The sequence below is a fragment of the Doryrhamphus excisus genome, chromosome 18 (genome assembly GCF_030265055.1).
Source record: "Doryrhamphus excisus isolate RoL2022-K1 chromosome 18, RoL_Dexc_1.0, whole genome shotgun sequence".
Classification (NCBI taxonomy): domain Eukaryota; kingdom Metazoa; phylum Chordata; class Actinopteri; order Syngnathiformes; family Syngnathidae; genus Doryrhamphus; species Doryrhamphus excisus.
Window position 1 is genome coordinate 3,935,704 of NC_080483.1, and position 17,282 is coordinate 3,952,985.

Here is a 17,282-nt window from a genome sequence, read left to right on the forward strand (position 1 = left end):
CTTATATAACAGCCGTCTCTAAAAATACTTTTGGCTGAAAGATTCATGAACAGGGAGAAACACGCAGTGTCAGAGATGTGGCGCACTGAAAAAAGGACGTTTTTATTGTCCTGCTTTTCTTAATATGCTTGGGTATCTTTGAGGTGTCAATTCATCTGTCAGTGAAGAATGTGGCAAGCTTGTGGCGTTTGCGCCCATGTGTTATGTTAACCGCGGCAGTCCGTCAAAAGCCTGTCAGGCATGCATGCATGAACGTATGCATGGCGGCAGAACACACTGACCTACATCTCTTGTTCTTATAATCATCATTCTATAGCCCTATGTGACGGAGGGCGGTGTGTGTGTGTCTGAGAGCAGGAGCGTGAGGGCTGAGTCCCATAAAAGCGCCCATTACAACCAACCAAAGGTATGCTGCCATTTCACGTGACGTTGTGTGCGGCCGGGAAAACACAGTCAGACATTAGTCATGCTTAGCACTTACTTGGCACTGGAAGCAAAACAAGCAAAACACTAAATCCAGCGTTCACCAATGACTGAAAGTACTGTGGAAACTAGACAGGTTAGTCTCAAACAAAGATGGGGTTATTCTCGGTTCCTGCTCCTTAATCCTGGTCAGCTGATAAAAGTCAGCAGATCAGAACTTTACAGGGAAATGGAGCTCAGTGAGTCAAGTGCTCGGGAGAGGCATTCAGTTTCTCACAGTTGCCACAGTCGCTTCAGAATGTGATTTCAGAATAATGCCTTAATTTAGCAATTTTTTACAATGCCGCTTCTGCTGCTGCTGTGTGTGCTTCACTTGCTGTGGTAGATACTTTTTAATGTATGAACATAAATGGTCAATAACCATACTTCATATATGTAATAGATTGGGAGGTTATTTTATGAATGACTCCAGTTAATAATTAGCATGCGGATGTTTCCATTGTATTACGACATCCATCAAGACTGAGCTACGTAAAAACATATGCAATGCACGTAGCACGGACATAAACCTCATTTCCGGTTACGTGTAACATAGTACGTAGATAAGTAAGTAGAATAAAATACACAAAATGCTGTGATATTTCAATGTAAGCAACCATAAACAGAGAAAGACCATCCTTCCAAAGATATTGTCCTAGCAAATGCTATTGTGTGTGTTGTTTCAGTGGTGAAAAAAAACACAATAATTTTTGGAGCAAAGAAAGTTTTTGGGGAGGCAAAGTAGATCAACAGATGGCATACATTACACATGCCTAACATGTTGAACCCAGTTAAACTCATTGCGTTCTGGGTATTATATATATTGCACAGTGACAGTGTCAATACGCCGGCTTAACGATATCAATTTGAAGTAATTTATTGGATAGCTCCTTGAGATAAACCATCTGATTTTAGTATAAAGAGGCTCTTAGTTACCAGCCATAGCAATAATGTAGACATTGATATCAGTATTAGTTAGAATGGCGAATAATAACCTTAACTAGAAAATTCCCGCGGGAATTTTGATGGGCTTGCCACCTGTGCTGTGAACCTCGGGCCTGGTGTGCCAACGGCTACTGTGCTAGCACCTAGCAAGAAAGACTCAAGTACCGACAAAGTTGATGCAGTCCCATAGTGTCCCCCCATCATGCCATGTGTCTGTTTGCCTTTAGACATTAGTAAATTAACTTAAATGTTAACATGCTAACGGCTACCATGCTAGCACCTTGCAAGACAGCCTCAGGTCCCGCAAAGTTTTGGGGCAGTCCCATAGTGTCCCCACATCATGCCATGTGTGTATTTGCCTTTAGACATGAATAAATTACATAAAATGCTAACACACAACGGCTACCATGCTAGCACCTAGCGGCCATGACAGTGAATCAGTACAAATGGCGAAAAGGCTGAATCGCTCATGTCGAACAGAAGCTTCTTACGGCCAAACGATTCGAGATATCGACACCACGAGACAACCGTGAGTGGCCCGAGGGTCGGGGCTTCGCATAGATCTGCTCGTTTTGCATATCGGTTGAGAAACGACCGCAAGAGGACAAGTCAAAAACATAGAAAATTAAAGATTTGGAGAAAAAAAAGATGGCGTCTTTAACATTGGCGTGAATGGGAGAAATGTTTGCGCTCTTCTCGCTTCTGAGGGCCCAGAAGGCAATCCGTACATCTCTCACACCTAAGAGTGACATTTTTGGAAAGGGGACAATAATTCCTACGTTTTCACCTAATTAAACCGAGCTAGCTAAAACGGTGTGGCCAGGAAGAGGAGTTGTTTGCAAAACAAAAAAGTTATCTTTTCGCCTCCCCTGCCAGAGTGGAGGTCAGAGTGGGAGAAGATGGCCCTGCGCACACCTCCTTCTGACAAAGATAGAGCGAAAACTAAACATCCGACGAAAAAACTAATTAGTCACAGAGAGAGTTGAAAGTTTATCTAAAAAAATGAGCCGTTAATCACGTTTCTACGTGGCCGTATAGCTGAGCTACATGGCTGTGAAAAGTCTGTAAATTCTCAGTTTTTCTCTGCCATGTGCTGTTCTAAAAATAGAACAGGGTGTACCTAATCTTGTGGCCCATTTTTGAACGTTTTGGTTAATAGCGTCGCCATGGTTACACAAAACGTTCCAAAAACTAAATACCGCTGTAGTCCTGAGCGCCACGATTCCGGCGGTGTAACATGCTCAGCATGCAATCCCCCATAGACTTGGTTAACATGCATGTCAAATTAAAATGGAGCATTGCTGGCGCTTTTCTAGAGACTTATCAGATGACTTTATAGGAGGATACAGTATGTGGGATTTTCCATATGCGCAGTAATGACCCGACACTTACCCGAAACTGATGACATTTAAACTAAAATAACAGTGGCAACACAAAGACAACCACACTAAATTGTGCACAAAGTAACGTTTTCTTTTGTTCATGTTTTGTCCAAACCAGAGAACCGAAGCACACATTTGAACGCAGCAAGTGACATCCTGTTTGGACTGACCTCCATGTATCCCCTCCAGCGGGTAGAAGAAGCAGACAAGTAGGTTCATGAGCACGGCCAGATTGAAGGAAACGTTGCTCCACACGGATATGTTCCTGGAACACCAGTATAATACTGGCTGGGCTGGGAAGGAAGACAGAAGAAAATGAGCACGATTGTGAGTAAAAGTATGAGGGCGTCCTAACACATGGCCAGCTCCGCAGATTTTTTGCTGCTTTGCTACTTCAATTGATTAATGGCCAATATGTGTAAAATAAATGAGAGCAAGTGTGTCCAAACTTTTTCCACCAAGGTCCAGAGGTGGGAGCAAGTCAGTATCTTGTCAGTGTCAAGTAAGTCTCAAGACTTGATTCCACCCTCGGCCATCTCTGTGTGGAGTTTGCATGTTCTCCCCATGCGTGGGTTTTCTCTAGGTACTCCGGTTTCCTCCCACATTCCAAAAACATGCTAGGTTAATTGGCCACTCCAAATTATTCATACGTATGAATGTGGGTGGGAATGGTTGTTTGTCGAAATGTGCCCTGTGATTGGGTGGCCACCAGTCCACGGAGTACTCCGCCTCTCGTCCAAAGACAGCTGGGATAGGCTCCAGCACCCCCGCGACCGTCGTGAGGATAAGCGGTAGAAAAGGAATGAATGAAAGTAAGTCTCAAGTGTTTAATATCAAGTCTCGACTCAAATCTCAAAGATGTGCAAGTCTCAAGTCAAGACAAGTCGAGTCGAGTCAACTCCAAAGTCACAGCCTTGAAATTGTCAAGTCCTTAGACGTCATGACATCTGTTAAAGGGGAACTGCACTTTTGGGGGGAATTTTGCTCATTATTCATTATGAAACATGACCACATATTTCCTTACCTTTTCTGTGCACTCCAGCTTGAGAAAACATAATAATAATCGCTGTAACTTAGTAAATATACAAGTCAGTTATGAAAATTGGAACACTGTTAGCATTTTTCTGAGTTTTTTTTTGTGAGGGCTTTAAGTGTCAATATTTTGAGCAGCGATTATTATTATTATTGTAGCAGCTAACATGAAAAAATATTTTTATCTCGCGGACTAACATGACCTGAGTGCTGAAAGACACAGCCATCCCAAGGATGACAACACTCATTGTGAGTGTTGCTGTTTTATTTTATTTATTTATTTATTTATTTTTTGTCCCGTCCAGCCATTGGGGCAGATAGTATTGTTGATCTAAATGCCCTTACATGCTAGACAGATTTGCTCTGTGTCAGGAAAGGTGTTGGCTACAACTTCCCTGTACCATGAAATTTTATTTGCCGTTATTTGATGTCTTTGTTATGCCATTTGGGACGACCGGACCGGAGCAAGAAGAAGAACAGAAAAGAAGAAGAGAGAAGAGAAAGGTGGGGTCGGGGGGGGGGGGGGGGGGGGGGGCAGTAGAGGGAGAGACAAAAACAGCAGCAACAAGAATTCCCAAAACAACAACAGTGACAAACAGAACAGTTAAATGTCAATGATGGCTAAGGGTCACCCTGGAGATGATATCAGTGAAATGAAAGAGTCCAACTTACCAGTAGCAATAGTAACAATGAGGACATGACCCATGATAGTAAACACAATTGCAACCATACAGTTACAGTAATTAAAATCTCATTGCTTGACATCATTATTACTGTAATAATAGCATACCAATACTATATAAACATCAGGGATAAGATAGTAGATTGTATAGAGAAGCACCCATGTGCTGTGAGTGCCCATATGGAGGTGTGTTGTGTATGTGAATGCGAGTGTGTGAATGTGTAATTGTCACTGAGAATGACAAAAGGAGAGAGACTGCCTTCTACCACCCAGCAAACCCCGCCCCGCGCAGCCAGGTCAAGCCCCCACCGCCAGAGATCCTCCGGCCCCGTGGGTGTGGGCAAAGCCAGGGCCGACTCCCCAAGACCCGCCCCCGAAGCAACTCCCCGAAGAGACCAGCAAGAGGCCATGGAGGAGCAATCCCAACCGGCAACAGGGCGCCAGCAGGCCGGAGGAGAGCCGCACCCCCGAGACCAGCGGGAGACCATACCCTACTAGGGCAGAAGGGCATCGAAGGCCACACACCCGTGGGCACAGGGGCGCCCCCGCCGGCCGGAAGGGAGCCCGTCCATGGCCGGAGGCACCGCCTCCCGCCCCCCACACACCCCCAGGAAGCAGAACCAGGCCCGCCCCAGGTAACCCCAGGCCCGACCACCGACATAGGACCGCCCCGGCCAGGACAGAAGAGGCCCGGGCACACTGCCCCATGGAGGACCGGGCGGTTGAGATGGAACACCCTACGCCAGACCCCCGCAGAGCCCCCCCCCCCCCCCCCCCCCCATGGCCATATACCCACATACACATCCACACATATACACACATATATATATATATATATATAATTATAATAAAACTACTCATTAATTATCTAAGTATTTAAAACAATAAATACATAAAATAAACTTAGACACATGCACACCCCATCCACTCAATACACACACATGCTGTGGACGTCCCCGGGTGGGGCGTCCGGGGCATCACAGGGCGGGGGACCCAGGGGTCCCAGACCCACAACCAGGCCCCGAGCCCAGGGAGGTACGGACCGCCAAGGCATAGCACCCCCAGACTCCCCTCGACCACGGCATCAGGGCTACTGCAGTGTGGCAGACAAAGGAGCGAGCGAGGGGAGGAGGCCCGCACATGAGCAAGCGGAGGGGGCGAGTAGGCGAGTGGTGAGGCGCTCCACTGCGCCGGCCGACATCCGCCGGGCAGCTCACCCCCGTGAGGGAGAGCCATAGCTCCAAGTCACGGGGAGGCCACGCACCAGAGCCGAGGAGTTAAGACCAGCGCAAGGCCCCCGACGGACCCCACCATCCACCGGGAGGGCCAGCCCCCCCCCCCGCCCCCAGAACCAGCAGCGCTCCGCCCACGTACCGGAGGACCATCCCCGACGAGCCCTAAGGCAAGACTGGGGATGGGCAAAGACAGGGACAGCGATGCGGCAGAGCATAGGACCAGTGGCAGCAGACACCCAAACGCCCGAAAGAGCACCGCCCCCCCAGCAGGCCCCACCCCGAGGAGCATGCTCCCCATCCCCACACGCCACCCCGGCCCCCGTACCCACGAGCAGGATCAGGTCCCCTCCCAACACACAGCCCGGTCCCCGCAGCAGCCACCACAGCGCAACAACCCCAAGCCACCACCGTAGACTTCAGGCCACCAGCAGCGCGGACCCCACTGCCTGGAGGCCGGTGAACGCCCCCCCAAGGGCACGTTGGCGCCCGCGACCCAGGACAGATCCAGGGAGGTAGCGCCAACCATGACACCAGGGCAAGCCCCGGCGTCAGCTGGTTCCAGCGGGACCCCCAGGAAGGCCAGGCAGACCAGACCAAAATATCCTGCAGCCCAGGGCACCCCGAGCGAGCCGCCAAGCCCCAGCAGCCAGCGGGCCAATCGCGGGGGTAGGCAGTAGGCTCTCCGGTCCAGCCCGCTACACCTGTGTGTGTGAAGATGGTATTGTGCAGATAGTGCAATTAAAAATTGGCCTGCCCCATATGGCTGACCTATGTGTGTGGTGTATGTGTATGTGTGTGTGTGTGTGTGGAGGGAAGCTGAGCAATGGTGGGTCCCCTGCCTGCCCAGACCGCCCCCAGAACTGAGTGTCTAAGGTGCGGTTAAAATTGAAGGGTGACCAGCCAGAGGAATGCCGAGGACAAAAGGGCATCCGCAAGGATGTTGCTGTTTTAAATCATCAAAATCATCAAATCATCAAAGATATTGCAACTATTCCATGTTATCATCAGTGTACGTGTTAATGCATGATCACAGCATGTACATCAAACGTCGAAATAGGTGTATCCCAATGACCGCTGTGTAAGCTAGCTCACATTAACCTGTTTTCTCGTGTTATAATGCACAGAAAAGGGAAGGAAATATGTGTTCATGTTTCACATAAGTATTATGACATGAAATATAAATAAAAAGGTGTGCTGACATAGCATTCAGGATTTATGTAAGACACACATTCATCGTTTCTTCTTACACCTGATTGGACGGTAAAGTCAATGTGGCAGATTCAAAGGGTAAATATGTTGTCTTGCTGGAAATGACATAACAATCAGTTAGTATTCAACAATCAGTTGAATACTTCAAATGGGAACATTTACTCAACACCCTCACTGAATACTTCAGGTATTTTCAAGTCATCACATGAAAGTCAGAGTCAAATGCTGAGTCATTGTTGTCAACGTCCAAGTTGAGCTGCAAGTCTTTGATGATAATGTCTGTAAGAAAGTTGTGACTCAAGGTGAGGCCACACCTGTGCCCAGGGCTGGATACAGAAAATGTAAGGATGTGGAGGGGACCGCTTTGATCCATGTTGTACATAAAATGAAATGTTCGGTCAATATACGCTAAGCTATCTGTACAAAACATCTTACATTTGCGGTGTAGATGACAAACTAGGTGTAATTTCTAATAATATATCACATTAATCATTCCGGGCCCGCCGTGGTGCAGTGTTTAGTGTTCTGGACTTTGGAGCGGACACCTTGGGTCCGAATCTCCACGAGTAAGCATCATTAGTGTTTGTCAGGAAGGGCATCCGGAATTTAAAGAGCTCACGCCAAAAATCAGTATGCAGAGCAAAAAAAACCCGCTGTTGTGACTCCGTAAGAAAGAAACAAACATCTCATTAATCATTCCATTAATTTAATTTTTTACAATATACCCAGGGCGCACTTTGGACACCCATCTAAGTAAGACCCATCTGAATTTGGAAAAAGTCTAACTCCAATCTAATCATATGTATTTCTTATATAATAATATGATATATCATATTGTAAATTTCCACATACAGTGCAGTTACACAACACGACAGCAACAAAACATTACACAATAACTAGAATTAAATAAGAAAAAGCAGCATCCAGTAAAGTGCCTTAGATTTTGTTTCCTGCTGCTCATTGAACAGTACGCAATATTGTTCAATAAATTCCTTTTAGTTTATTTTGGTATATTTAAACCAATTAGCTGGTCCTCTGATCACTGATGAGTAAATTATCCTTACCAAGAGTAACAAACTATAAGGAGCAGCTATAAAGTGAAAAGTTCAGTATTGCGTACAATATACTCTAAATTGGCTACTCTATCATGCGCTGTCTGGATGTAGTGGGGCCGCCTATATACAGCAGGCTGTTAAAGCCTGGGTGAGATCCCCTCATCCCAGACTTGGAAGTCTCATCCTTGATGGGTGCGTAACCTTTTCAACAGGTCAGGCAGGAGGTGTGCACCAAGTGTGCTCTTGCACCGCCGAGGGAACTAGGATTTAAACACTCCTCACTTCGTAGTCTCAAATGATATACCTCTCTTCTGTCCTTTGCTCATGACTGTGCAGTGTGTGTCACCCTCCTTCTCTTCCCCATCTGCTCAGTGTTGACACATACTGTATGACACCATACATTTTGACCCATCGAAAGAGCCGGATCATTCACTTCAAAGAGCCGACTCTAAGAGCTCTAGTCTGAGTACGCTCCCTAAAAATTGTGACGGAAAGTAAGCCAAGCTTTGCAGTTTATATGTAACACATTGGCACACAGCGGTGCCAACAGTGTGGCAGTGGACACTTTTCCAAACAACTGTGTGCCTTGTAAGGCCTTTCTTCCTGGTCCACCTTTCTACCGGCAAAGTAGTCGGTAATCACAAAATTGATTTAAAAACAAAAAGTATTACAAGATAAGAGCAACTTATTTGGCTACAGAAGGGGGGCCTCTTTGTAAAACATTAACCACGCATACATGGACCCAAATATTCCGCTTGCATTCAGTTTATTTATTACGGAAGAAATTTAAATTTTGTATACACCTCATTCCGAAAGAAAAGTGCCAACCCGAATGAACATATAAGCGGATTCACAGGGGTGGAATATTCCTTTCCCCAAACTGATCAAATCAGTTGTCAGGGTGCGTTCTTCTTCTTCCGTTGTTTATTGGCAGCTGGCAAGCAGCTTTCGATGTGCATTACCGCCTAAAATATGTCCCGAGTTTAATTGTAAAATATTAGCAAGATTGAATTTTTTATTTTCCTGTTTAAATTTATCCCGGGTGCGTTCTTTCAGCGAATGCTCAGATATGACGTAACACGCAGCTAGAGACGTTCTTCACTTTTAAAAATGGAGGTGAACAATCAGCACTGGAATGCTGCGGAAAGGTTGTTTTTGATCCAAACTAAATTTCAAGACTGGACGGACGAAAAACTGGCAATACGGAGTTATTCCAACAACTGAAAGAAAAACTCGGGGAAGCCGGTATCACGTGATGTTGATGTTTACGCTTTACTGGGCATGCCCCATTGACTATTCTGTTTGATTATAGCGGCGCATGTAGACCAGAGATTGGAATATTCCTTTCCATGGATACCATTGTTTTCGGAAGTCATTTGGAAAGATTCCATTTGGAAAGACAAAAAACTCCTCATATAAATGTAGCTAATGACAACGACAAAAGGTCACAAGGATCATGACATTCGGAAATTGTTGCACGATTCCTCCAGGAGGACGACTTCCACCTCAAAGTTCTCCCACCAGCTGGCAGTGCGTCCCGGTCTGACAGTGTCAGATATCTGTGAGCTTGTGTGGCTGATCTTGGAAAAATAACTTACGATATGAGATATCTGCCTACGTGTGGACAAGGCCTTAAGGTACACCAAGCCTGTATTGCAGTTTTCCGTGCCACCCTAGAAAGTAAGTTATGTTTGTGTAAGTGAGAATGATGCATCTATTGTGTATTTGTCCATCAGTCGTATGGACGTGTTGTGCAACTGATTGTGCTTGTGTGTGTGTTAGAGTGTGATTGATTGCTTTATGAGAAGCAATTATGCTGAAAATACACTGAGCTATTAAAGTGTAAATATAATAATTTTGTTTGATATATTTCATATACTGGCTGGCAACCAGTCCAGGATGTACCCTGCTTCTCGCCCAAAGTCAGCTGTGATAGGCTGCAGCATACCCCCGGGACCCTAGTGAGGATAAGCAGTGTAGGAAATGGATGGATGGCTATATTATATATATATATATATATATATATATATATATATATATATATATATATATATATATATATATATATATATATATATATAATTTTATCCATTGTCATATTATTATTGTATTAAAAAATAGTAACAGTGTCTAATGGTGCCTGGTATAGGTCACCTGTACCCACATTTTTGGTCACGGGCCAAATTCCTCTCCACTTGTCAACAACTGCCCAATAAAGTGCATAAGGGTGCATTTGTTAGAATAAAAAAACAAGTTATACAAGAGCATATAATAGAAGTCATAAATGGCTTGATCACTTTGACAGTTTTTATTGTGTTGGGAATGACGAGATGCAAGTATTTGGATTAGAAGTGTGAGCGTGCGAGGGTTTGTGTGTTTACGTACTTGCGCTAGCAATCTCTCAGTAGTGATTCATAAGGTTACCGTACAACTGTTTCACGGCTCAGAGAATGTGGAAATTCCCCTGGCTGATTTTCTAAAGTGGAAACACAAGACATGCACGACATTGTTGCAACGTCTTATTTGTAAGTCCTCCGTTCTCTTAGCCACAGGATATCCTGTTCAGAATTTCTTGGAAAATGATCCCAGTCTTCAGAACAAGGTCTGGCCACTTGTAATCAAGATAGGAAATCTTGCCAGCTACGAAATAGTTTCACAGTAATTGAGGAGGATGCTGAGCACAACATCAGGTGTGAACTGGTCTTTTTTCGCCAGATGTACTATAACGTACTATGACGTACTATGACGTACTATGAGCATCACTGGACCTGCAAAGACTTTGGAGTGACTCACCCTTCAACAAAGCCCCAAAACACTACATAATTGTTGTACATGAATAAGATGTGCAGGTGTGAAAATACAGTAAATAAGTGAAAAGATTCAAATCAAATAAAAATGCATATAAATAAATAGCAAATAAATTCAAGACAAATTAATCTGCATTTATTAATACATATTAATATTAATTATTTACTCATTCATCTTTAATCTATTTGTACAAAAAATAAAAAGTAAAAGTAAAAAAGGTATAATTAAATACATTCAAAATAAACAGAGATTAAAGATAAATTATTGTATAATACACATTAATTTATATATTTGTAATTGAAATACATCAAAACAGAGATGTAAAGATGGATATCTGTTTTAATTATTTTTTATTTTAATACTTAATAAAGAAATGAAGGATAAATGGATAATATGTTTTCATCTTTCACCTCTATTTTTATATTCATTCAATTGACTGAAAACATATTAATTTATTTTTTCATTTATCTCTTTATTTTAAATGGGATATGTTCATTTTTCATTTTTTTTTCAGTTGTGGTCTTCATTATTTCTTAATTTATCTGTAATCCCTTTATTGATTTTCTATTTATTTAGTATTTTGTATGACTTATGCTTTATTTATTATTATATTATTTCTTTATTAATTTCAATATATTTTCTTTTCTTTTTCATTTATTAGGTGTATTATTACACCCTAGGTGTATTACACTTATTGTAAGTGTGTTATTTCCTTATTATTTATAATCTAAATAATAATTATTATTAACATTAAATTAACATTAACATATTTATAATAACCAATGAATTAAATATTGATATTGTTGAAGTTCTGCTATTTCTGCTAAATAATTGATCATTTCTAGTCACTTTTAATGTTTCAGCTGTTATTCCTCAGCGTGGTGTATAAATTCCAGATCTTTTGTGTTGTGATCTCAGATTCCTTTGTGTTGTGGAGTTGTTGTGTTGTTAATAATTGATGAAATTGATTTGTTTTATGAAACCTTCTTAAATTAACAATAACATCAAAGAGCACTTCTCAGCTAAATGTGCTACAGGGTACTACTTTATGTACAAAATCTTCCCAAATGAACATGACCCTAATTTATACCTCTCAGCTTCTTTTGCCAATTCATCTCATTGAAGAGGTCCTCTGCCCGCATGAAGAAGTCGTTAATTTTGCTGCCCTGCTCATCTCTCTCGGTGGTGTAGTACACCCGAAGCTTGGACTCCGAGGTCAGGAACTCACAGATGTTGGGCACCGGGAACACAATCTCTTCCATGGTGCGGTCCTGGCGCACAATCTGGACACAAGAGGTAGATGACAGTCACCACTGTGAAGAGAGCAGCTCCACGTGCCTCTGGGGTTGCTGGGTCTGAGTCAGGGGCTGTACTCGTAATAAGAAGGTTGTGTATGACCTCGATCTGAGCGGTGTGATTGGCATAAAACTCCAAGGCCTCGTCTCCATCTCCACTGGCTCCTATTGGCTTCAGCATCATGGACAGCTCTTTATTGTGACGAGCCAACTGTATGAAAGACATATAAGCACAAGCTGATATGGAACGTGTCATAATGTCTACTATGTGCTGTAATTAGGGGTGAACCCCCCCATACTTAAAAAGAAATAAAAATAATTACTTTAAAAAACAAACAAGTGCAGGGGGGACTTTGTGAATTTGTGTCATAATTACTTAATAACCCATCAAAATTAAATCCCATTAAATTATGCCTGTTAATGTATTTTTTCCATTTTTGCATTTTTTTTGGTTTACTTTATACCTCTCATACTTACTTATACCTATGCGCAGTGGAACGCATAAGCACAGCACAAATCGCAAGCACAGTGCGGAGGTTATGTTTGTACCGGCTTTTATGTATCTGGTTGTTTTTAATTATTCAATTTTGTGGGTGATCCAAAATTGTAAATGTTCCCAAAATTCATCCTTTTCCCTAAAATTAACTTCCTGCTACTGCTACCTACTACTGCCACATTTCTCAACCGATTCAACCAATTCAAGCCATTTCAACAGCAAACTGTCAACAAGTTCAGGACATTCAGCTTACCTATATTTAGACTGAAAACACTTTTCCATAAAAACGTTACCTACTACTACTTCCACATTTGAATCAAGTCATTCACCACATTCCAACATCTAAATAAAAACAACATTGAGTTGGCCCGCGTCACGGACCTTATCAAGCAAATTGTTTATCAACTACTCCAATGACATTTTGATTTTGTAAGTAGAAACAATATTCTATATAGTACAAAATCCAAAATCATTCTTAATAAGTGCCGGATTCAGACCAAAAGTCAAAATAATTTAACTGTACATGACTAAAAACGGTAGTACTTTAACTATTACACACTGTCTGTACAAAATAACACCTTAAAAAGTTCGGCCCACAACATAAAGTAGGCTTTGAGTTTTGGTCTCGTGTCCGATTGAATTTGATACTACAGATCTAAAGAGTTCTAGCTACTTGCACATTTCTCAACCAATTCAGACTGTTCCAACATCAAAGCACTCAACTAACTCATTAAGGACATTCATGCCATTTTCCACATACCAAGAATTCTAACTCTTCTTGACATTCCCACTTTTCGGAATGCAAAATGCCTTTGACATAAAGAGTTCTAACTACTTCCACATTTCTTTCTCAACTCATTCAGACCGTTCTGAAGTCAAAATTGTCAACCCATACAGGACATTTCCACTTCCTGGTACATTTATATATATATATATATACATATATAAATATATATATAAATGTACCAGGAAGTGGAAATGTCCTGTATGGGTTGTCCTGTATATATATATATATATATATATATATATATATATATATATATATATATATATATATATATATATATATATATATATATATATATATATATATATATATATATATATATATATTCACTGTATACACAAACACACACATACATATATAAATAATGTGTTTTTCATAGCCTTTTATCTTGCCGCATATTTTTCAGCATGTGGCTAAAACTTAGTTGCAACTGAAACTTAAATCAGACCTGGTGAGCTAAGATATAAATGTTGTGTCCAACGTTTCTGGGGGATGCGGCATCATGTTCCTCGTCCTCATCACCGTTATCCTCTTCCTCCTTTGCGACTTCAAACTCAACCTCTCCCTGCAGATAGGCCTTTTTGATCACCTCCACCTGGTAAGGCACACATTCCAGCATATTTTATCCAGTAAGAATTCTGTTGCTATGACACAGCTATTTAGGGTTCCTCACCAGTTCTTTTGGCCTCATGTTGTACAGGATCCTCTCGGCATTCTCGCTGTCATGGCGGCTCTCCATGATGGCAAGCAGCAATTTGGAGGCGTTGTTCTACAAGTGAAAATCATCTTTGAGAACGTTTATACCACAATGTCAATGTCACTCACCTTGAGCTCCAACACCAGATCCATTCGCTTCTTTCCAAGCGGGTTGATATCATTCAGGATCAGAGCAATAATGATATCGATACCATTGGACTCATGAGTGGCAATGCAGTTCTGGAGTTGTGAGTGGAAAAAACATGAAATACTCAATGTGTATAATACATCAAAGCATATAGTACAGCCTGTTGCCTACTTGGTTTTCATGGCAGGGACCTTGGCAGTACTCAGTCAGGCTCTCCAGAGTTTGGTTGATGAGGGCAACGTTCTTCTCGTTGATGTACAGTCCCAACAAGCCCAGACCTCCTGTGGTGCTGCCGCAGATGCAGTCCAGGAACTGAAGCGTCTCACACACCAGGTTGTAGTTGTTCTTGTGGTTTTGGCAACGAAGGAAGTTCTGAGACAAAAATACGGTGAAAACTCATTTTTTCTCATTGGATTTGTTCCAGAAGGTCAAACAAAATCCCAAAGGCAATCATGTGTTTTTGTCATAAGAACAATTTCTTGCTCTTGTGTAAGCCGACAATGGAAAACCTGCACTGTGCGAACAATCATGAAAAAAAAATCTGTCTATAAAGATATCTTACATGAAGTTAGTGAAGACCCCGTTGGAAAGACTGACCCAACTTTAGAAAATCCCTAGTAAAATGTTTGGAGCATCAAGAGTCAGCAATGACAGCTTTCTACAGATGCTTCAATTCAATTCAATCGGTAATCTCCTTTACCATATCAGCCTGGTTCAGTTCACTATCTAACATCAATCACAAACCACTAAACAATAACAGAACACCAGGCAGTAAAATAATTGAACTGAAGCAAGAACCACTGATTTTAGCCAATACCAAGAGATAAAACACACTTTGATCCCTGGCAAGAAAATTGGGAGGTTGATGTACCGTCATCATTATCGCATCATCAATTGTCATGTGTAAAAACTCCGTAATGTCACTGTTAAACACCCGTAAAGAGGAAGCAATCACAGGAAGCCCAGAGTGAGAGTCAAACGTAAAACGTTACAACAGCAATTTTGCCGCTGGACTCCACCAACCTGCAAGTCACGGTTGTGATTCTCACAGAGGAGCTGCAGGAAACGAAGGATGGGCTGCATAATGACAATAACGTAGCTCATCTCTCCTTCGTCCTGGTTCTTGTCCCCGGTGCTTGGCTGGCCATCTGCAGAGGTGAAGTGTTCCTCCGGGTCGGCTTCACGCCGGTATGAGTTAAAAGCCTTCTTGGTGGCGGACGAGGCCTCCAGTAGCTGCTCTCGCACTTCCTCTGTCATGACCACTGCAGATTCTCTTGCTGCGCACACGCAAACAAAGCATTTCAATATGCTCCCTTTGTAAATTGTAAGTTATTTTAAATGTTGATACACTAAAACCACAGTGTGTAATAATTGGATGTAAAACTAAAAACCGTAATAATAATCAATAATCATTTTGATGTGATTTTTGGTACAAAATGTATTTTTTCTCTCTTTAAACAAAAGTTACTTTGTTAGCATTTAGCATGTAAATTCAATGAAAAGATAAAATAAAAAAGAAGAAATGAATAAAAAGCCAGTTCATTCATAAATAGTTTTTGGCATCAAGTCGTTTTTAATCAACATTTTTTATATATAGTAATAAAAAAATGGTTTGTATTTATTATAATTAAAGCACATTTAAAGCATTGAAAACAGAAGGGGAATAGGACAACAAATCCTTGCTTAAACCTGACATGTAACCACACACCTTTTTTGCGGACGGGGGTGTCTTTGTCCTGGCTGTCGTAATCTCTCTTCCGGTTGCCGAGGTCACTGGTATTTACCGTCACCGTGGCTTTGATCTCCAGCTGAGCCAACTTCATGCGGTCGTAGAAAACTCGGAAGAACTTTTCCGACTTTTTGTCCTCGGTCAGACGGCAAAAGAAAGAACGCTGGAAACACAATAGGATACCTGATCACAAATGTTCAAAACCCTTAGGTTTGTTTGTGTCATTGACTTCAATCAGGCAAAAACATGTTTAGTGGATTTCTGGAACAGTTTAATTAGATTTACATTATTTCTTATGGGAAAAATTAATTCAATTCAAGCAAGCAAACAATCTATACAGTACAGGTATTGTACAGTATATGTAAATGTACCACCCCACAATTTTTACATGTGTATACTTCCCTGATGTCTTTTTTTGCTGAGATCCGATCTGTGGAGCACAGCGTATATAGATATCAGCAGACCGATACCAATATTCTGATATTCATGTTTGATTTTCAAAATGCTTCCAGCTGTTTCCACACAAGCTACAAGCTATGTTTTGCATTTTTTACCGTACCATGAACCAAACTGTGACTTTAAAACAGAGGTGCACACTGATTCGTGTCCCATGGGCCCATTTTAGCTTGATTAAAAGTAAACCATTGATAAAACTAGATGGGGCACTCACAACAATGAGTTATGTAACTTTATTGGAGCAGGTCTGAATTTCGGGGAGGGTTGAATTCACTCACTGCTCAGAAAAGAGGCCACGCAGAATTAGAGCACTTTTGCATGGCGTACAGTGTGAACTGGCCTACTGGGCTGTTGTTTTCATTATGTAACAGCTCTTATCTGCAGCACCCTTTGCAAAGGCCTCACCCGGACGAGGCCAACTCGCCACACAAACAGGGTGAAAAATGACACGATAGGGAGAGGCCTGGCCTACTTACACACAAACAGAAACAGCATAGCAGGATGAAACAGTTGCGAGGGAATAGGAAACTTAAAAAAAAACGAACTGAGAGAGGAAACAAGCATTGGACACAGAAAGCAGTATCTGGGCCAGTCAGGGCTGTTATGTAACCTCCTGGCTTTCCAGGTTAGATGCAAAACTGGGCTATTGGAGGAGTAAAATGAGAAGAAAGAGACACCTTGTGACCACAAGAAACAACTCAACAACTCAAAGTAGAATTTATGCACAGTTATGTGGTCAACTCTCCTCTGGAGCCACTTCAACAATGACATAATCGTGTGCCGGTGCCCTCAAGCAGATTCTAGAGGCTCACGCCCCACCCCACCCAGGCCTCCACCACTAAGCAGCAGGTCTTCTGCACGTACG

At 42.2% G+C, this 17,282-nt stretch overlaps 1 protein-coding gene across 9 annotated transcripts in view; it reads right to left on the reverse strand.

The window, feature by feature from the left end:
- The window catches only part of LOC131106077 (inositol 1,4,5-trisphosphate receptor type 1), a 101,206-nt gene that overhangs the window by 12,213 nt on the left and 71,711 nt on the right, over positions 1 to 17,282 (reverse strand). For all 9 annotated transcript variants that reach the window (XR_009120047.1, XM_058054812.1, XM_058054804.1 and 6 more), the window contains 9 exons: positions 15,941 to 16,124; positions 15,256 to 15,509; positions 14,404 to 14,604; positions 14,214 to 14,324; positions 14,062 to 14,157; positions 13,837 to 13,983; positions 12,209 to 12,316; positions 11,901 to 12,093; positions 2,960 to 3,082 (listed from right to left, as the gene is read on the reverse strand). Coding sequence is in view for 8 of the 9 variants with exons in the window: in XM_058054812.1 (XP_057910795.1) it covers positions 2,960 to 3,082; positions 11,901 to 12,093; positions 12,209 to 12,316; positions 13,837 to 13,983; positions 14,062 to 14,157; positions 14,214 to 14,324; positions 14,404 to 14,604; positions 15,256 to 15,509; positions 15,941 to 16,124 (1,417 nt within the window). In the remaining variant the exon portion in view is untranslated. The remainder of the gene's footprint in view (positions 1 to 2,959; positions 3,083 to 11,900; positions 12,094 to 12,208; positions 12,317 to 13,836; positions 13,984 to 14,061; positions 14,158 to 14,213; positions 14,325 to 14,403; positions 14,605 to 15,255; positions 15,510 to 15,940; positions 16,125 to 17,282) is intronic.